The 21,743-nt window shown below is 41.8% G+C and overlaps 1 protein-coding gene across 2 annotated transcripts; it reads left to right on the top strand.

Moving 5' to 3' along the window:
* Positions 1 to 1,680: 1,680 nt before the first annotated feature.
* pcyt1ba (phosphate cytidylyltransferase 1, choline, beta a) lies at positions 1,681 to 18,630 on the top strand. Of its 2 annotated transcripts, none has more exons than XM_034194970.1 (8): positions 1,681 to 1,830; positions 9,817 to 9,916; positions 11,781 to 11,897; positions 14,888 to 15,039; positions 16,474 to 16,552; positions 16,636 to 16,778; positions 17,153 to 17,341; positions 18,131 to 18,630. In XM_034194970.1, exons 1-8 carry the CDS (start codon positions 1,792 to 1,794, stop codon positions 18,347 to 18,349), a joined length of 1,038 nt encoding a protein of 345 aa, XP_034050861.1. In that variant the 5' UTR covers positions 1,681 to 1,791; the 3' UTR covers positions 18,350 to 18,630. The 2 variants fall into 2 exon arrangements, with proteins under 2 accessions (XP_034050861.1, XP_034050785.1); XM_034194894.1 differs by having other exon boundaries at positions 18,125 to 18,625.
* The last annotated feature ends 3,113 nt before the right edge of the window (positions 18,631 to 21,743 follow it).

The raw sequence follows: 21,743 nt of genomic DNA on the forward strand, positions 1-21,743 counted from the left end.
GTGTATTTGCCAGAGACTGGACCTTGTGACCAGACGGGTGAGATCGTCGTCTCGAGAGCCATCTCATCATCAGTGGATGCAGAGAACGTCCAGGTTTGATGCATGGTCTGTGAAAGAGGAGGGGGTGAGGTCTCACGCTCGTCAGCACACTTCCTGAGGTACGTTAGGTTTTGTGACTAACATTTGTACAGTCAGTAAATGTGGTGTCCCTCACACCTTATTATATTGAGCTGTTATGTTAGTCGTTTAATCAGCTTCCACTGCAGTTGAGTTTGTGAACAGGGTGTTCCATGCCTGCAGGGTGGGAAGCTGATTAGTAATTAAGCCAGGAAGTGTTTGCTGTTTATGAACACCTTTGAGCGGTCTCTCTGTGTGTGGAGTGTGGACTCACATGATGATTTCTTCTTTCACAGACTCGGTTTGTCGCGGCCACCTGGGGGGTGTCGGCGGGGTCCTTGGGTCCGAACAGTTTCTGGCTCCGGACCGTTTGTGCTGCTGGGAGCGCACCGTAATTCACCACGCCAGACCGTGCACTCATTTGTTGTATTTTCCACTTCACTGTTATGTCATTAAATTTAGTTATCCTTTGTACCGTGCTCTGCTTATTTCATACTGGGTCCTTCAAACGCTGGTCGGTTCTCCGGGCTGCGTCCGACACATAACACGTGGATCCCCACTGGGAATGCACTAGTTTCTTTTTAAAACCCTATTAACTCAACCAATTATTTACATCACATTTTACTAAAACTGAAGCAGCTTTGGTGATGGTCTAGTGGTTAAGTGTTGGGCTTGAGACCAGAGGATGCTTGATTAAAATCCCAGCCTGACCGGAAAATTAAACCTTGGGCAAGGTCCTTAATCCTCTAGTTGCTCCCGGTGTGTAGTGAACGCCTTTGAATGGCAGCACCCTGACATCGGGGTGAATGTGAGGCATTATTGTAAAGTGCTTTGAGCATCTGATGCAGATGGAAAAGCACTATATAGATGCAGTCCATTTACCATTTAACTTTTGATCACTGAACAAACTGAACTTGACCTTTGTCCCCATTTTTGCTTTTTTTACCCCATTACTCAGTCACAGCTAGTGAAGGTATACGTTTTTGGAATCTGTATGAACAGCCAAGTAATGTGATATAATTTCCAATATGATTGGAACATATTTATTTGTTAGCCGACATTTAATTCTTCATTGACCCCTACCTGACTATAGCTGCCACCCTGGTATGGCCACCAAGTGCACTAACCACTTGGTCACGACCCCTGCTCAACAACATTAACTGGAGATATATAGCTAATAAATTATGCGTGGTAGATTTTGTCACACGGGGTGAGTACACGCCTACTTTCAGGGGTCTGGCCCAAGGAATAGTTCACTGTAAATATCTTTAACAGTTTTTTGCTTACAAATCCAAGGTGGTGTTTGACCACGCTGGACAGGACGTGGCTCAAAATCATCTCTAACTATATCCACCAATCTTGCTTTGAAGCAGCTGTATCACAACAACAAAACCGTCAAATTTACTTCCAGTTAAGTCTTAAAGAAGAGAAGGAGTTTTGCTTTACATTTATGTTTCTCGTCTGTAATATCTGTGTAAACAACATTTGGGTTTTGATAACAGACAGCAGAGTGAGAGGTCTTTGCAGCCTCCTCCTCATCTTTGCAGCTTGGCTCAAGGAGGAGGAGGTGGAGTGGGCGGGGTTAAAGAGGAAGGAGAAAGATGAGCATCATCTGACTGATGCTGAGTCACATACAGAGCGACTGCTGCCGCATCCCATGAGCCTTTGGGGAGGATGGAGGAGCTTGAACACACCTGTCCACACCTGAGGACGGTAGGACACGTCATACGGTGTGGGTGAGACGGGGGACAAAGCGAGGGTGAGGCTGTGAGATGCGCAAAGCGCTGAGTGGACAACAAAGAGACCCAATCTTCTCTCCATCTTTACAGTCAGGCGCCGTCTCTCCTCGCTGTCTTTCTTTGTCCTCTGTCTCCTTTCTAATCTTGTAAGAAGCTGTTGTTGTTGTCGCCGTCTCTTTTTTCTCTACTTTAATCCTTCTGGTGACAGTCGTCCTTCGGCTGTGGCAACTTGACCTGGATCCAGACCAATCAAATGCCCTCATGTCTTCTAGTTATGAGACGTGGTCAAAGGTCACATTACAAAAGCAGTTTAACTGTTTGTACCCCAAATGCAAAATTGTGCTTTACTTGTGCAGCATGCATGTTTGTTTGTTTACAAATATGTCAGCTGATCCATCATTTGAGTGATTGATCCGTCAGAGAGCAGAGCTCAGCCGAACAGAAACCACACCGCAACTTCAACAACTTTACCACGCTTGGAACTGTTTTGTTACAACATTTTTCAACAATGGATTGAACTTTTTTCCCTGCCCTGGTTGCCTCGTAACACATGGACAGACAAAAACTAAGGAGATGAGTGAGTGAATGAGTGAGTCCATCCCAGCTGGCGTCTGGAGACACTAACTAAAAAACAATAAACGCTATCATCTTGTAACTCACCAAATTAGAATAACATACGAGGTCTGTCAATAAAGTATAGGTCCTTTTTATTTTTTTCAAAAACTATATGGATCTCATTCATATGTTTTTACGTCAGACATGCTTGAACCCTCGTGCGCATGCGTGAGTTTTTCCACGCCTGTCAGTGACGTCATTCGCCTCACGACGTCCTGGATCAATAGAGCCTGAAATGTGGAGGTTTTCAGCTTGAAACAGGCTGACGACGGTGCCTGGGACCGCTGCGCGACGTCTCACTCCGTGAGAAGTCCTTAAAGCGACAGTATCACCTCAAAATCTCTCATCAGCCGTTAAAATTTTCACAGAAAACCAGCTTAATTTTTCGAACCGTGTCCACTTCGATGTGTCTCACAGGTTTAGAAAAAATTTTGATCAAACAAAGCGCCAGTCTCTCAGCAACTTCTCAGACAAAGGAATTCTGTCGAGGGGCTGGACGACTCCTCCCACAAGGAGTGCTCACAGGCGAATGACGTCACCGACAGGCGTGGAAAAACTCACGCATGCGCACGAGGGTTCAAGCATGTCTGACGTAAAAACATATGAATGAAATCCATATAGTTTTTGAAAAAAATAAAAAGGACCTATACTTTATTGACAGCCCTCGTATATTGAAGACAAATCCCGAAACATCTGGTGAACTTTAACGTACTGCATCGATCAAAAGAGCAGCTTTGGTTTGCCGTTGTAATATACAATAGACGTGTCTGCCACCTGCTGGATGGATTATGAAAAATTATAAACAGCTGTGGTTGAACTTGCGTGCAAGTTTGCCTGCCTCCCGACCTCTGGGCATATCGCGTGTGCGTCGCTGCACTCTGCCAAGCTATATCAGTTTAACCTAGCAGACACTACATGGGCGAATACGGGGCAAAAAAGAATAATGAACCAGGATAAAAGGATGGATAGAATGTGTGGCTGGGGATAGTACAAAACCTATCATCAATACTGCAAATTAGTGATGGGTAACTCCACATGCTAAATGGGCAGCGACTGTGTCCATAGAATTGTTTCATTCCAGCTGACAGCTTTGATCATCCATTATAATCTTCTGTCAATGTTTAATGATTTTGGAGGGAAAAGATGGCACCTGTGTTGGCAAGCCGTCTGCCTCGCTCTCTTACTGTTTTGTTTGCTTTTACTCTGCTTTTGCTTTTTTAAGCCTATCAAGATCTGCCTGCTCTTCTGGTTTATGATCAAACTCTTCTCAAAATTAAAGCTTCATCTGAGGCTTTATTGTCATTTGATCGTTCATTGTTTGTTCGGCAAACACTTCGTCCTGTGGTGGTGGACGTTCTTCATCATTTGCGTGTCTTTCCCCAAAGGGGGCACGGTCGGAGGCAACGCTCCGCCAGTGTTCGGGACACCATCACGGAACATCTACACCAGCTGTCTTGTCTACCCCCCACTAAGAAAGTGAATTAGAAGACGTAAAAGGCGTAAAATAAAAACAAAACAAATAAAACTGTTAAAGTAGACACGGGTATCACACTGCAAAGCAAAACCTTCCAGTCATTGTACAAGAGCCTTTAACAATAGCGTCTCTAAGGTTTCTGGGAAGGTAATCAGTAAGAGGCTGCCACATTTCCATAAACAAGTTGTCATTGCCTCTCAGTTTTGCGCTTATTCTTTCCATTGGCATAACTCTAAAAATGTCATATCACTCTTTGACTGTAGGAAGTTTGTCCATTATCCACTTATTCAGGATACATTTCCTAGGCAAAGAGAGAAACGTCTTGAGTAATTTACCATTGAAGTACAGTAGTGCTCAGAATAATAGTAGTGCTATGTGACTAAAAAGATTAATCCAGGTTTTGAGTATATTTCTTATTGTTACATGGGAAACAAGGTACCAGTAGATTCAGTAGATTCTCACAAATCCAACAAGACCAAGCATTCATGATATGCACACTCTTAAGGCTATGAAATTGGGCTATTAGTGAAAAAAAGTAGAAAAGGGGGTGTTCACAATAATAGTAGTGTCGCATTCAGTCAGTGAGTTCGTCAATTTTGTGGAACAAACAGGTGTGAATCAGGTGTCCCCTATTTAAGGATGAAGCCAGCACCTGTTGAACATGCTTTTCTCTTTGAAAGCCTGGGGAAAATGGGACGTTCAAGACATTGTTCAGAAGAACAGCATAGTTTGATTAAAAAGTTGATTGGAGAGAGGAAAACTTATACGCAGGTGCAAAAAATTCTAGGCTGTTCATCTACAATGATCTCCAATGCTTTAAAATGGAAAAAAAAAAAAAAAAAAAAAAAACAAAGACGTGTGGAAGAAAATGGAAAATAACCATCAAAATGGATAGAAGAATAACCAGAATGGCAAAGGCTCACCCATTGATCAGCTCCAGGATGATCAAAGACAGTCCGGAGTTACCTGTAAGTGCTGTGACACTTAGAAGACGCCTGTGTGAAGCTAATTTATTTGCAAGAATCCCCCGCAAAGTCCCTCTGTTAAATAAAAGACATGTGCAGAAGAGGTTACAATTTGCCAAAGAACACATCAACTGGCCTAAAGAGAAATGGAGGAATATTTTGTGGACTGATGAGAGTAAAATTGTTCTTTTGGGTCCAAGGGCCGCAGACAGTTTGTGAGACGACCCCCAAACTCTGAATTCAAGCCACATTTCACAGTGAAGACAGTGAAGCATGGTGGTGCAAGCATCATGATATGGGCATGTTTCTCCTACTATGGTGTTGGGCCTATATATCGCATACCAGGTATCATGGATCAGTTTGGATATGTCAAAATACTTGAAGAGGTCATGTTGCCTTATGCTGAAGAGGACATGCCCTTGAAATGGGTGTTTCAACAAGACAGTGACCCCAAGCACACTACTAAACGAGCAAAATCTTGGTTCCAAACCAACAAAATTAATGCCTCGCAGATGTGAAGAACTCAGGAAAAACTGGTTATACAACTAAACTAGTTTAGTGATTCACAGGATTGCTAAAAAAGCAGCTTGAACTTAATAGTTTTGAGTTTGTAGCATCAACAGCAGATGCTACTATTATTGTGAACACCCCCTTTTCTACTTTTTTTTACTAATAGCCCAATTTCATAGCCTTAAGAGTGTGGATATCATGAATGCTTGGTCTTGTTGGATTTGTGAGAATCTACCCAATCTACTGGTACCTTGTTTCCCATGTAACAATAAGAAATATACTCAAAACCTGGATTAATCTTTTTCGTCACATAGCACTACTATTATTCTGAACACTACTGTATGTAGTTTTAGCTGGCAGTCCTAATAAAAACTGACTGGAGTCCAAAAAGATTTTACATTTTAAAATTGCACCAATCTCCTTTGTTACAAGGAACTAAAATCTTGATATTTTTAGGACATGACCAGAAACAATGAATATATGTACCCAGAGCCTGACTGTGCCTTTAGCTTTTAAACATGTTGTGGTGAAACCTTTAATTAAAAAGAAAAATGTTGATCCTTCTATCCTTTCTAATTTTAAGCCTATATCTCAACTCCCCTTTTTATCTAAGGTGTTGGAGAGAGCAGTCTATATCCAGTTGCAGTCATTTTTAGCTCAGCATGACAAACCCAGGCATAGCACTGAAACCACTCTACTGAGAATTTTTAATGATTTGATTTTAGCTGCCGACTCAGGTAGTCCTGCCATCCCGATGCTTTTAGACTTGTCAGCTGCCTTTGACACAGTGGATCATGCGATTCTGCTGCGTGTGGGTATTACAGGCTCTGCTCTCACCTGGTTTAGGTCTTACCTCACAGAGCAGAGCTTTTCTGTGCAGCTGGGTCACTTTTCTTCAGATGTGGCCCCTCTGACCTGTGGAGTCCCTCAAGGCTCCATTCTAGGGCCTATTCTTTTCTCTCTTTTTTGTACGTGTTACCTCTCGTGTTCAAAAATACCAAATATCTTTCCATTTCTTTGCTGATGATGTCCAAATTTACCTGCCACTAAGGTCGTTAGGCAGTGACCCAATGCAGCCATTATTGGATTGTTTGAGTGAGGTCAAATCTTGGATGGGTGCTAACTTATTAAATCTTAATAAATCCAAGATGGAGGTTATCCTGTTTGGGGGGAGCACGTCCACAGCCTGCTCTGCTCATGTCCAGGGTCCCCTGGGTTCCAACATTCACTCCTGTGTGAAGAAACTTGGGGTGATTTTTGACCATTTAAAATTTGATAAGTATATTAGTGCCGTTGTTAGAACAAGTTTCTTTCAACTCTGTCTCTTAGCCAAGTCCAAGCCATATTTCTCTAGGATTGACCTTGAGAAGGTTATCCACGCCTTTGTCACAAGTAGACTAGATTATTGTAACTCTCTGTATGTTGGCTTGGATCAGACGTCTCTAAACCGCCTCCAGCTTATTCAGAACGCTGCTGCTCATCTTCTTTCTGGAAAGAAAAAGTCCGACCACATTACGCATCACTGGCTTCTGGTCCGTTACCGGGTTGATTTTAAACTTCTTTTAATTGTTTTTAAAGCCCTCAATGGCCCCAGTGTATCTTTTGGAGCTTCTTTTCCTTACACCCCAACCAGAGCCTTAAGGTCTTCTGACCAACTGTTGCTGGAGGTGCCTAAAACCAGATTAAAGATGAGAGGTGACAGAGCCTTTGCAGCAGCTGTCCACAGGCTCTGGAATAGTCTCCCCTTTAATATTAGATCATCCCTCTCTCATTTCCTAAATGAGCGATTACATCTCTGTTTCACCTTAGTATTTCTCCTGTTTTTCCTGTTGCTTAAATGCTGACAAATTTACCTTATTTGTAGTCTTTCGGTAGCATGGCAAGCAGAGGGTCACCCCTTTGAGTCTGGTCTGCTTGAGCTTTCTTCCTCAAATCATCAGAGGGAGTTTTTCCTTACCACTGTTGCCTGTGTTCTTGCTCTAGGGGTCAGTAAGGTGAGACCTTACTTATGCGTTGCACCTGAGGCAGCTTTGTTGTGATTTGGTGCTATGCAAATAAAATAAATTAAAATAAAATAAAAAATTATTTCCTACTACTTTTTACTCTTTATTTTACCTTGTCTTTTATCAGTTTTATTGCCTGTTGTAATTTTATTGTTATTTTTAATTAATTTATTTATGACTGGGGTAACTTGGTGCCCATTTTTTAATTGTACAGCACTTTGGTCGATTGCTGTCGGTTTAAATGTGCTTTAGAAATAAAGGTTGAGTTGAGTTGAATTGATTTGCACCCTCTTGTGTTAAAACATAATAAAACGTAACTAAATAAATGAGGACCACGTTTATGATTTTCATACACAGACAGTGCAGGTCTGTGCATGCAGCAGCACACACATTTCTTATTTGCATCTCAGCATAACTTCACAAAATAAAATCCAACTAATTATAATAAATAATATCAATAAAAACTAAGTAATAATAATAATCGTAGATGGAATCCACTGAGCCCAGAAATGAGCCACAACAGTTCTGGAACAAAGTTTTATGGATGAACCTCTACCAAAGTGAATGAAAGCCCAAAGTGTGGCAGAACAAAAGATCTGCTTGTGATCCAAAACATACAGGCTGATGCGTGAAACGTGTCAGAGGTCAAATACTAAAAAAGAAAAAAAAAAAATCAACCTTGTTAGTTATTGATGAGGCCATCAAAGTTCAGCTGTGCATCTAAAAGTAGCTCCAAAACACAAACCTAAATGCAGCAGAGGTGCACAAGCTTGTGTGAGTTACAGTAACACCCATTAAGTTATTGATTACAGTTCGTGCACCGTACGTGCACACTAAATAGAGCTGCAGTCAGTGTTATTGATCGCTGCGTGTGGGCTTTTGTCAAAAGCCTCTCAGGAAGCCACTATAATGGAAACGAGAAGATTAAAGGTGAAAGAGGTCCAGACGCGAGCCAGCGGGTCTCAGGAATAACCTGGTTTCATCTTAGAGGCATCACATCGTGGTGACATTCCACGTGAGTGACAAGAGGAAAAACATGTAGCACCAGTGATGGATTCACCCAGGTTGACAAAGTCGCATCAGGTCAGACAGCTGAGTGCAAACACTTGCCTCCTCATCGCTGTCGGCACACCTGCTACCGTACGGCACCACAACAGTCACATTTCTCCCATCGGTGGAAATCACAAGGATGCACATTGAGGGAGTCATAAGCTTTGTTCGGTGAATGTCAGCATGTGACAGCAAGGATGTGGACGTTTTCTTGAAAGTGAACCCTGCACGGGGTATTTCCTGTGGTAAGCTTGGTGAAAGGAAAGTATCACTCGGAATCCCGACGAATGTGATGTCACAGGATTTCCTCAGGCTGTATCCACTACTATAAGCAGCAGGTTAGTCATTGTGTCCCACAGTAGCCCATACTCAAGGTTCTTGAAATGGAGCAATATCTCCACCTGGTGGACATTAACCATTAATGCAGGTACAATATCCAATCCAATCCACTTTATTTATATAGCACATTTAAACAACAGAACAGTTTCCAAAGTGCTGCACATAAAAATGATTATACAACTATACAAAACAATAAACCCACTCAGATACTAATAAATAAATAAACATAAAACAATAAACAATAAATAAATAAAACACTAGGCCAAAGACAACAGAGGACCATACAACTCATGCAGAGCTAAAAGCCAGAGAATAAAGTGGGTCTTCAGACGAGACAATAGAAATTTACCAAGAGCTCTAGTATATTATACTGTCATCCAGTGTCACCTTTATCCTGACCTTAACCGATTCCAAACAAACCTGCACTCTGTCTTTATGCAGTGGTCCCCAATGTAGAGAACTGCGCCCCTTGTGGCATATCCACCACATTGCTATATAGCCCATTTCAAGGTGTGTTTCTGGACCTACACACAGGGGACAACTTCATCCTGGGACACACTGAGTACAGACAGGTTGAGGGAAGAGTTGTACCCTGATGCGTTACCACATACTGATCGGGACATGTGCACTGCACATATACTGCTTCCCACCACCCCGTTGTGGGTTTCCTGCATCTTTCACATCTTGTCCTGAACTGTCCCATCATCTCTCCCAAGTCTTTGAGCGATCCCCTCCACAAGCCATCCCTAAACTGGAATTAAATGTACATGTCTTTGTTTGAAAGTATCCATCTTCTTTCCTGGAACATGTGCAATAGGCGAGAAACGTGCATGGGGTTGTGTGTGTGTGCTTAGATTTGGGTGTTCAATCAGTCACTGTCGGATTGTGACATAGATTTCATCTCTGATGACATAATATACGTTGGTATTTTCCCACTCAGCTGACCTTTTCATTGAAGAAAGCGTCAGACAAACCATCTAATAATAAGATTCTTTGTGTCTCAGACTCTGAAAGAACCTGCCATCTTTGCCAGAGAGACCAGCTGCGATTGTCGAGCACCTCATGACAAACTCACCATCGCAGAGGCCCGCAGAGGCACCCCAGGTAGACCCAACCCTGCTCAGATCACCTCACCTTCAACTGTCCTCTCCCAATCATCAGCTTATCTTCAGCTGACAGAGTAACTTACCTTTTATAGTGGATGGTCATTCAAACTGGTTTCCTCAGATAAAGTTCTGGGGCCTCATGTACAAAGGTTGCGCATGCACAAAAACGTAGCGTACGTCCGTCCCCACACTAACGTTCAGATGTATCGAAAGTGAAATGAGCATGGAAATGTGTGGTGTGTCACACAAAAATCCTGGCTGCTGTACACACGTTTTTACAGCTATTGGTACACTGCCAACACGTAGAGGTGATGCTGGGGACCGTTAATAGTGTGAAAACAAGAAGTGGCCGATCGGTCAGGAGTGTGCCAGTCAACCTTGCGGCAAGCCATGCCAGCTGTGTGGAACGCAATCATCTGAATGTCATCTAGGTACATCACATTCCAACATTAAATTGCAATTTGCAGTGAGAGGTTTTTCTAATGTAATTGGAGCTGTTGACTGTACACATATTTCTATAAAGGTGCCATCACATGATGAATTTGTTTTTATCAATAGGAAACATTTTCATTCCATAAATGTTCAAATCATATGTGATGCACAAATGCATTGGGTTGGGTTGGGAACAGGCTAGAGGCTGGCACGGTGCGTGATGGCTGGCTGCTTGGTGAATTAATAGTTAATTCATGCAATTGTTCCAAACAAAAACCAGGGCAGGCACATTTGGGCATGTGTCATTCAAATGTATACATATTTTTTTAGTGTTTTTTTCCTTGGTGGTTAGACTGGAGCAGCAGAGCTTCTTAACCAATTGTCTCCCTGTGCTCAGTAAATGCGTGTGTAAAGTTGTGAATGTCACAGCGGCGCACCTCATTTTTTTTACTTCATTGTGTGCGTGCTGCTGTGAGCCCACAGCATTTACAGTTTCACACACACACATTCCCACTAACATTTTTCCCATTTCATGTTTATTGTTTGCAAGGGTACCAAATAAACTATCACTGCATGTCACCACGTCATGTCAAGTCATTTGTAGCTCACACCCGGTGTAATTTCTTTTCTGTGTTCATGTTGACTGGTCTGACCAAGTATTGAATCCCAGCTCCCAGGGGCCAATTTATATTAATTTGCATATTTAACTAGGGACATGGAAAGGGATAAGTTTGGTACATCTGCATCTGCATGTGCAATTCCACATTGATTGGAATGTACAAATGGAGCGTGCTTGGAGCCATGCCTATGCACACTTTGATACATCTGGATATTTTTGTGCTTACAACAGTTTCTGGGTTTTGGCAAACGCCATGTTTCAGTAGGAAATCCATGCAAGTCTTTGTATATGAGGCCTCTGTTCTTTAAATTCCAAATTCTGATTTTAAAACATAAGTCATGTGATTGAATTTCATTTTACATTTGTAAGAGCTGTAGTACTCTGTTCTAAAAGTAGGGTGTGTGCTAACTTTAAAGTAAAAATTTTCTAAATATTTAGAAAATTTCAAAGCACTGGTTGTTTGAAACAATTTGAATCTAGTTTAAAGTTTTAATTCTGCTATAAACACTTGGCTGGAACAACAGCAAAATGAAAATGGCAGAGTTGAACACTGAAGAGCAGGAGTGAGATCACTAAAGACATAAAGAAGATAATCAAACATGATTCAGTGCCAGTCTGCCCCCTGCTGGATACATATTTTGAATTTATTTACACAAAATTATGTATGTAAGTGTGTGAAACAAGACACTTGCGATGTTTGTGATGCATTGAAAAGTAAAACTGGTATTTCATTCTGAAGCGAGAAAACTAATTTCTTTCACTTTAACTTTGATGTCGTCATTGTGATCATTTGTGACTGTATTTTTGTCAGTGGACCGACCTGTCAGAGTCTACGCAGACGGCATCTTTGATCTGTTCCACTCAGGTCATGCTCGGGCTCTCATGCAGGCCAAGAACCTCTTTCCCAACACCTACCTCATCGTGGGAGGTAAGGACAATTAACACTGAAGTACCATATTTTCCCGAATTCTAAATGGCATCTGTCAAAACAATGCATTGTGGTATGTGATATATATACACTCAACAAAAATATAAACGCAACACTTTTGGTTTTGCTCCCATTTTGTATGAGATGAACTCAAAGATCTAAAACTTTTTCCACATACACAATATCACCATTTCTCTCAAATATTGTTCACAACCAGTCTAAATCTGTGATAGTGAGCACTTCTCCTTTGCTGAGATAATCCATCCCACCTCACAGGTGTGCCATATCAAGATGCTGATTAGACACCATGATTAGTGCACAGGTGTGCCTTAGACTGCCCACAATAAAAGGCCACTCTGAAAGGTGCAGTTTTGTTTTATTGGGGGGGGGGGGGGGGGGGGATACCAGTCAGTATCTGGTGTGACCACCATTTGCCTCATGCAGTGCAACACATCTCCTTCGCATCATCCGTGAAGAGAACACCTCTCCAACGTGCCAAACGCCAGCGAATGTGAGCATTTGCCCACTCAAGTCGGTTACGACGACGAATTGGAGTCAGGTCAAGACCCTGATGAGGACGACAAGCATGCAGATGAGCTTCGCAGAGACAGTTTCTGACAGTTTGTGCAGAAATTCTTTGGTTATGCAAACCGATTGTTTCAGCAGCTGTCCGAGTGGCTGGTCTCAGACGATCTTCGAGGTGAACATGCTGGATGTGGAGGTCCTGGGCTGGTGTGGTTACACGTGGTCTGCGGTTGTGAGGCTGGTCGGATGTACTGCCAAATTCTCTGAAAAACCTTTGGAGACGGCTTATGGTAGAGAAATGAACATTCAATACATGAGCAACAGCTCTGGTTGACATTCCTGCTGTCAGCATGCCAATTGCACGCTCCCTCAAATCTTGCGACATCTGTGGCATTGTGCTGTGTGATAAAACTGCACCTTTCAGAGTGGCCTTTTATTGTGGGCAGTCTAAGGCACACCTGTGCACTAATCATGGTGTCTAATCAGCAACTTGATATGGCACACCTGTGAGGTGGGATGGATTATCTCAGCAAAGGAGAAGTGCTCACTATCACAGATTTAGACTGGTTTGTGAACAATATTTGAGGGAAATGGTGATATTGTGTATGTGGAAAAAGTTTTAGATCTTTGAGTTCATCTCATAAAAAATTGGAGCAAAACCAAAAGTGTTGCGTTTATATTTTTGTTGAGTGTATATATATATATATATATATATATATATATATATATATATATATATATATATATATATAGGCTCTAGATTGGGTAGTGTTTATAAAATAGGTAGCTGACATTTTTGTGGTAAGGCTGGTAATAAATTAAGCAAAGTTTATAATGAGTTGAAATGGCTCGAGTCCAGAATGTTTTTAGAATGTTAGACCTCAACAATTCCTGATAATTATGTAATTTTTTTAAATGTTAATTTGCTGTCTTAATGTATTTATAAATTGTTTAGGTTCTTGCTATCATATACACACTATTATTTTATTTTTACTTCTATTTTGCCATTTGATTTTTAAATGGACCACAATGGAAATAAGTATTTTCATGTTCTTGTGTCATCCATGTATTTTTAACATATTTACAATTAGATTATGCACTTACATTGAACTTAAAATCATTCACCACACTCACCCTTTTAATATAAAGATGACTTACCGCTTCCTGCCAGAATGGCGTGTGTCCAGGCAACACGCACGCACAGGTGCTGTAAGCAGGTGGTTTTAATTTGACAAACAAAGACGGCAGCTGAAGACATTAAAACTACTGAGCATTTAACTCATGGTACCAACATGAAACTTAAGTCACTCATGGTAATAGCAATATCTAAACTGACTAAACCAATTGAGCTACAAAAAACAAATAAATCAATAACTAACAACACTGTTGAACTAACATACCACACTAATCACAATACCACAATAACATTTAAAACCTCAAAACCCTGAACTGCCATGGTGCATTACAGCACAGCATCCATTGTTTATTGGTTAGCTAAAATTGCTAATTTCTCCAAAAATATTTGTCCTATCAACTTTCCATTTTTGCAGCATTCATCCTTGACCCAAAACACATAAGCATACCAAACGGCAAATGCCAGCTTTCCTGGGTTTCAATTATTGGATGTTATTTGATGCAGTTTGGTAGTAAAAAAAATAAATAAATAAACATCAGATGCACATGGATTGCTGGCCTACAGCAACATGGAGAACTGTGCATTTATGCAGTAAACCCTCAGCTTGTGGTGTGTATCATAAGGATTGTTAAATCCAAACATAAACAAAATGGACAAATAAACATATGATAGACAACATACTGGAAGTTATTTGACACAGTTTGGCCAAAAGAAACTATCAGATGGACACAGATTGCTGACCCACAGCTTTGGAAACGCTACAAGAAAAGCGATTTCTAAATCAGCTCTTTAATTTGGGATTTTTGTGCATTGTTGTAGTGTTTTTTTTTTTTATTTTTATTTTTTTATTAGTGGTGTTTTGATTTCTGGGAAAGCCCGATATAAGTAAATCATTATTATTAATAAGAAATCCATGAAGTTGCACCAGTGTCTGAGTAACAGCACCTCCAAAACTAGTAAATAATAAAACAAAAAACAATTTATACTCTGGAAAATATGGTAAATGGACTGCATTTAAATAGCGCTTTTCCATCTGCATCAGACGCTCAAAGCGCTTTACAATTATGCCTCACATTCACCCCGATGTCAGGGTGCTGCCATACAAGGTGCTCACTACACACCGGGAGCAATGGGGGATTAAAGGCCTTGCCCAAGGGCCCTTAGTGATTTTCTAGACAGGCGGGGATTTGAACCCATGATCTTCTAGACTCAAGCCCAACACCTTAACTGGTAGACCACCACCTCCCCCATGGTACTGCTCGAGGTGACATATTTGTCTGCCTGGGTTTTAATTTTCTATTTTGTGTGTCTGTGAACGTCTCTGTGACAGTGTGCAGTGATGAATTGACCCACAAATACAAAGGATTTACAGTCATGACGGAGAGGGAGCGCTATGAAGCTCTACGACACTGTCGCTACGTCGACGAGATTTTGAGAGATGCTCCCTGGACGCTGACGGCTGAATTTCTTGATAAACACAAGGTGTGTTTGATTTTGTGTGTTTATGTCAAAGCCGAACTGTGTGTGAAACAAAGAGTTAGATTTTTGGACTACATGTGTGCGTTTATGACCAACAGGTCATTTACGCTAAACCTCAGAGGGGACATCCCAAGATGTTCCCGAGCCATATCAGATATACCAATAACTTCAATGTATTCTTCATCTTCCCCGCTGTCTCCTTATAGTTGGACATACCTGAAAAACCTCCAAAATTAGACATCTGGTGAACATGGTAGTCAAATGGGCCAAAACACCCAATCTGGCATCTTTCAATAAAATGGACCAGATGATCCACACAGAGGTCCTCCCCCTGAGTTCTGCCACCCTGCAAAGAATTCTCACTTCAGCTGCTTGTGCCATGACCTCAGTGTTTTAGTCACGGTCCAAACTTCATGACCATAGCTGAGGGTTGGAACAAAGATCAAATGCTAATTCAAGAACTATGCCTTACAACAAAGCTTGTTTGTCATCATGACAGTCCAAAGTAACTTTGGCATCACTGTGGACACCGTCAGTCTCTTGCTCCATTTTGCAGAGATCTCAACAAACCGTCATGATACTTGGATTCTTTGACTTGTGGCAACAACGTGTTCCAACCCCAGAAGACATATTCCAGTTTAGAACAAAGTACCACAGATTTGAAAGTGATAGTTCTCATCCCAACTTCTTCACAGTTGGCTACAAACAGTCACAATGTGCACTGGAGGTCTCATCCAGGAGTCTTCTCGTTGTCATGGTGGATGGGTCTATGCACTCCTGTGGTCCTGGGAATAAAGTTATTGAAAGCCTATGGCCCCGGTACAGTCTCCAAGGTGAGGGGCCCCACTCCTACACCTGAGACACCAGATGCTGCATCAGCATCATCTGGAACAGGGAAATCTTAAGGTGCCTTCCTGATGCCAGGGGCCTGCTAGAGGCATTTGTTGGTGAGCTCTTGATGGATGACCTGTGTGGCATCAGGTCTCTTTTGTAAGCAGATGGAAACCCCACTGAGTCTGGTCTGCTTCACGTTTCTTCCTGTTAAAAGGATAGTGTTGGGTGGGAGTGGGGGGGGGGGGGGGTTGCTGTTGTCTCCGATCTACTCACTCATGCCGTGAGTCGGGTCTACACCCTATGTTTTTGGAGGAGGTTCCACTTTGAGATGACTTTTGCTGTGATTTGGTGTATGCTGCAAATAAATGAACATTTGTTCATTATGACTAGCTGTGATCATAAGCCCCCCCCCCCACCAAAAAAAATCCCCCAAACAAATATAAAGACAACAGACTTCAACATCCTCAGTAGCTGTATATCAAACATGAAGATGTTCCAATGACGCATTCAGCAGCTATTTTCAGACCAAACCTACTGGTTCTTTTTCAGCCTTGTTTTTGTTGCCTTGTTTTCTTCCAAACTTGCGCTTTGATTGTTTCTTAGATCGATTTTGTGGCTCATGATGATATCCCATACTCCTCAGCAGGAACCGAGGACGTTTATAAACACATAAAGGAGGCCGGTCAGTGCATCCGCCATGCCGTTATTCTTATGAAAAGAAAAAAAAAAAAAAGCTGGTGGTTGATCATTTGTGTTCCTTTTCAGGGATGTTTGTGCCGACACAGCGCACGGAGGGAATCTCCACCTCTGACCTTATCACCAGAATCGTCAGAGATTATGATGTCTACGCCCGACGTAACCTCCAACGTGGCTACACGGCCAAAGAGCTCAACGTCAGCTACATCAACGTAAGACGTGGAACAAATGTGATTACTCGCTACCATCAGCAAAAGCTTGATTATCTACCTTACTTCACCTCTTGGCAAAATTCTATTGTACCCGCATTAATGGTAAATGCCCACCAGGGGGAGATACTGCTCCATTTCAAGAACCTTCCATACAGGCTTCTGTGGGACACAATGAAGAACCTGTTGCTTATTGTGGTAGATAAATCAATTATGAAATAAGAAGAAAAATACATAATTGGGATTGTCTTGAAATGTCCATGTGGGCATTATGTGTATTGTGTAAGCTACTTGACACCTTAATTTCCCCCTGGGGATCAATAAAGTTACTCTACTCTACTACTCTACTTGTCTTGCTTGTCTTCTGTTCTGTTCAGGAAAAGAAGTACCGGCTCCAGAACCAGGTGGATCGCATGAAGGAGAAGGTCCGCACAGTGGAGGAGAAGAGCAAACATTTTGTTTACCGGGTGGAAGAGAAGAGTCACGACCTCATTCAGAAGTGGGAGGAAAAATCCAGAGAGTTTATTGGGAACTTCCTAGAACTGTTTGGACCTGATGGGACTTGGGTAAGTAACTGGTTGGTCACATGATCCTAATTCCATACCAAACTGTTGTAGCTTTATGTCTAAAAATGCCACAAACTGATGTCAGATATAGTTGAAATATTTGTTTCACTTTTAGTTAAAAAAAATTCCTTCCACTCGGTGGTTTCCGCATTTCCATTTGTTCCTGTCGATTCTTCAATCCTTTACAGCCAGTCGGTTTAGGTTTGGTCCTAGATGTCGACGCCACACATTGCTCCAACCATCACACTGCCGACTCACTGTGGGTCCTGGATGGACCAGTTTTTTTTTTTTTTTACCTGAGTGGTTGTCATCCAGGACCCAAAGCAGTTGTGTAGTATGGTGCAGGACATGAACCCAGACCTGATCTGAATTTAGAATATCGAAGACAACACAAAGAACAAATTTTGTAGAATTAAAAACAAGATTACTGAACATCTGCAAAAATCTGAAAACACTTATGTTCGTCTGAGATCTGGTTTCTCTAAACAAGGAGGTCGAAAATGACTACTTACTGGATGCATACGTAACGATGATCCCTTGTCCATTATTGCATGAGGTTAAGGGATAAAGGGTTATTCCCACATCAACCAGAGGAAGCATCCGCGCACGCTCTCCATGTGGCGGCTGTTTTGAGGAAGAGCTATTTCAAAACATGTTTTTGGCTTTTTTTTAAGTCGTTTCAGACTTCCTGCTTCATGATAGTTTGCTCAAACTGCGTCATAGCGTTCTTAAACACAGATCAATGACTCGTCTAATCATGTTCTCTGCCTCTGTCCTGCACAGAAACAAGTGTTTCAGGAGCGTAGTGGACGGATGCTGTCCTACGCTCTGTCTCCCAGAGAGTCGCCTTCCAACAGTCCTCCACGCGAACTGTCGCCTCTACGCTCTCCGTCTCCACCCTCTCCGCCATCCCGCTGGCACGATGCACGACCTTCGCCCCCGATCTCTCCCAAAGGAGCATCGGCCTCCATCAGCAGCATGAGTGAAGGTGATGAGGATGAGAAGTAGATGTGCCCTGATGTGCATTAGTCTACCTCCGCGATGGTTCCACTGAAAACCAGAACAAACGCTGGCTGGTTCCTGAACCAGAGTGTCTGCGGTGGAAACGCACCAATGGTGTGCTCACGTGTGTGCAAACACAAACACAAGTAATCCTCCTAAAACGGATCCCAACACCTATATCCTCACGGACACACAGAGAGAAGTTAGCGGTTGTGAGAGTTTTAGTTCTGTGCGCCCCAGCTAAGAAGCCATCAAAGTCTCTGCTGTCAGGAAAACCAAGGACACAGGATCTGGATCGAGAGCTCTGTTATGTCAAATTCATGTTTGCATTTTAAATGCAAAATGTTTGGAGGGAATTCCAGCATATTTTGGACAGAATTTGTTTCAACTAAACAACATCAGAACATTCTGATCTTCAAATACGCACCGAGTCCAAATCACAAACCGATATGAGTCCGAGGCAACAAAATGTCACCAGATGTATACATGAACCGGCTTTTTCACATAATCTGGTTTTAGAAAAGCTTACTCTGCCAAATTAGCTTTTAAAATACTTCATATTCTGGCACAAATATAGCTTGCAGTTAGTTCGAAGATCAGGGTGAACATCACCGTATTTTCTGGAGTATAAGATGCACAAAGAGTACAAGTCACACCTACCAAAAAATGCTTCAACATTAGTTGCACGTTTTTTGTTTTTTTTTTCTGTATGTGGAACTTGTTTTGTAACACAGCGTTTCCCTGGAGGTGAGTTTAACAACAGGCAGGAACGCCATGCAGCACCTGTGAACACCACAGCCGGTGCTGTTCCTTTATGTAAGGCCAGTTAAATTCCAAAAATAAGTAAGATGGACAAATAAACATGCGATGGACAACATTTTTATTTGATGCTGTTTGGACAAAAGAAATGACCACATGGACAAGGATTGCTGGCCATCAGCAAAATGGAGAAGTGAACAATCGATTTATGCAGGAAGCCCTCAGCTTGTGGCGTGTACCATAAGGACTGTTAAATTCCAAAAATCAGCAACATGGACAAATTATCTTGGCAATCCCTCTGTGGTAAGGAAGATGGTCTCTTGGTAGATTTCCAGACAGGATTGTGGACTCAGAGATGACTGAGTCATACTGTTTCTGACAGATGCAGCATGTTTTTGCTGCGGGAAGCTTCTGGTCAGGATCTTGCTATCTCTCCTTCCTCTTTCTCCTCTTCTACTTACAGCTGTTCATCCACATTTTTTTCAAAGACTGCTCCAATGTGGATTGTTGCTCGCTGGATGGCTCCATCCCTCACGTGTTCTTCCCAATTCTTCCAGTTGATGGAGCAGTTCTTGAGGTTGTGCTTCAGGAGGTCCTTGTAGCGTTTCTTCTGCCCTTCTGTGGACTGTTTTCCTTCACTCACCTGGGAGTAGAAAGATCTGCTTGGACATCATTTGATGCAGTTTACAGAAAAGGAATTATCAAATGCAAAAAGAATTCTGGCCCATAGCGAAGTGACATACTCCAAAAAATATGGTAGGTGTCGAATCTCATCATGGCTACTAATCCTCAAGAACTTTTGAGAAGGTCCTGATAATGCAACAAGGCTGTCGGTTGGTTTGCTCCTTGCGTGTAAACACATGATGGTAAACATAATCAACTGCTGCTTTAAGTTGTGACAAATTAATCCAACCATCTTCCACTTGTTATCCAAGATCAGGTTGCTATGGCAGCAGGCCATGGAAGGTAGCCTCCAATCTCGTGGTCCAACTAGGCCTCGCTTGTGTGTGAGACCTCAAGATACTTGAATGTCTTCGCTAAGAAGCAAAATCTTAGTACCCACCAGGAGGAAGTGATTCATTTTCCATCAGAGTACCATGGCCACAGGGCTGGAGGTCTTAATACTAACACCAATCCCTTCACATCTATCCAGAAAATATCACCAAGTGCACTGGAGGTTATGTTCTAAAGGATCTATCAGAACTACTCTCCAAAAGTACAGGAACAACAAGGCCGATTATCCTGTTTTTGCGCCACGCTGAGGACTTTTGAGTTTGAGATCAAACGACAAACACGAAAAGATACTTTAGAACGTCAGCTTTTGTTTATTTCCTGGTATATACAGTAGCATTCAGAATAATAGTAGTGCTATGTAACTAAAAAGATTAATCCAGGTTTTGAGAATATTTCTTATTGTTACATGGGAAACAAGGTACCAGTAGATTCTCACAAATCCAACAAGACCAAGCATTCATGATATGCACACTCTTAAGACTATGAAATTGGGCTATTAGTAAAAAAAAAAAAAAAAAGTAGAAAAGGGGGTGTTCACAATAATAATAATGTGGCATTCAGTCAGTGAGTTCATCAATTTTGTGGAACAAACAGGTGTGAATCAGGTGTCCCCTATTTAAGGATGAAGCCAGCACCTGTTGAACATGCTTTTCTCTTTGAAAGCCTGAGGAAAATGGGACGTTCAAGACTTGTTCAGAAGAACAGCGTAGTTTGATTAAAAAGTTAATTGGAGAGGGGAAAACTTATACGCAGGTGCAAAAAATTATAGGCTGTTCATCTACAATGATCTCCAATGCTTTAAAATGGAAAAAACAAACAACAACAAAAAAAAAACAGAGATGTGTGGAAGAAAACGGAAAACAACCATCAAAATGGACAGAAGAATAACCAGAATGGCAAAGGCTCACCCATTGATCAGCTCCAGGATGATCAAAGACATTCTGGAGTTACCTGTAAGTGCTGTGACAGAAGACGCCTGTGTGAAGCTAATTTATTTGCAAGAATCCCCCGCAAAGTCCCTCTGTTAAATAAAAGATGTGCAGAAGAGGTTAAAATTTGCCAAAGAACACATCAACTGGCCTAAAGAGAAATGGAGGAATATTTTGTGGACTGATGAGAGTAAAATTGTTCTTTTTGAGTCCAAGGGCTGCAGACAGTTGTGAGATGACCCCAAAACTCTGAATTCAGCCACAGTTCACAGTGAAGACAGTGAAGCATGGTAGTGCAAGCATCATGATATGGGCATGTTTCTCCTACTATGGTGCTGGGCCTATATATTACGTACCAGGTATCATGGATCAGTTTGGATATGTCAAAGTACTTGAAGAGGTCATGTTGCCTTATGCTGAAGAGGACATGCCCTTGAAATGGGTGTTTCAACAAGACAGTGACCCCAAGCAAACTATTAAACGAGCAAATCTTGGTTCCAAACCAACAAAATTAATGCCTCGCAGATGTGAAGAAATCAGGAAAAACTGGTTATACGAGGTCTGTCCATAAAGTAACGTACCTGTTTATTTTTTTCAAAAACTATATGGATTTCATTCATATGTTTTTACGTCAGACATGCTTGAACCCTTGTGCACATGCGTGAGTTTTTCCACGCCTGTCGGTGACGTCATTCGCC

The sequence above is a fragment of the Thalassophryne amazonica genome, chromosome 1, assembly GCF_902500255.1.
Source record: "Thalassophryne amazonica chromosome 1, fThaAma1.1, whole genome shotgun sequence".
Classification (NCBI taxonomy): domain Eukaryota; kingdom Metazoa; phylum Chordata; class Actinopteri; order Batrachoidiformes; family Batrachoididae; genus Thalassophryne; species Thalassophryne amazonica.

Bases quoted from the DNA above. Each gene is read 5' to 3' on its own strand.
- pcyt1ba (XM_034194894.1), top strand. From the start codon at position 1,792: ATGGAGGAGCTTGAACACACCTGTCCACACCTGAGGACG. The intron at 16,779-17,152 runs GTAAGACGTGGA...TGTTCTGTTCAG, and splicing joins TCAACGTCAGCTACATCAAC to GAAAAGAAGTACCGGCTCCA. The intron at 17,342-18,124 runs GTAAGTAACTGG...TGTCCTGCACAG, and splicing joins TTGGACCTGATGGGACTTGG to AAACAAGTGTTTCAGGAGCG.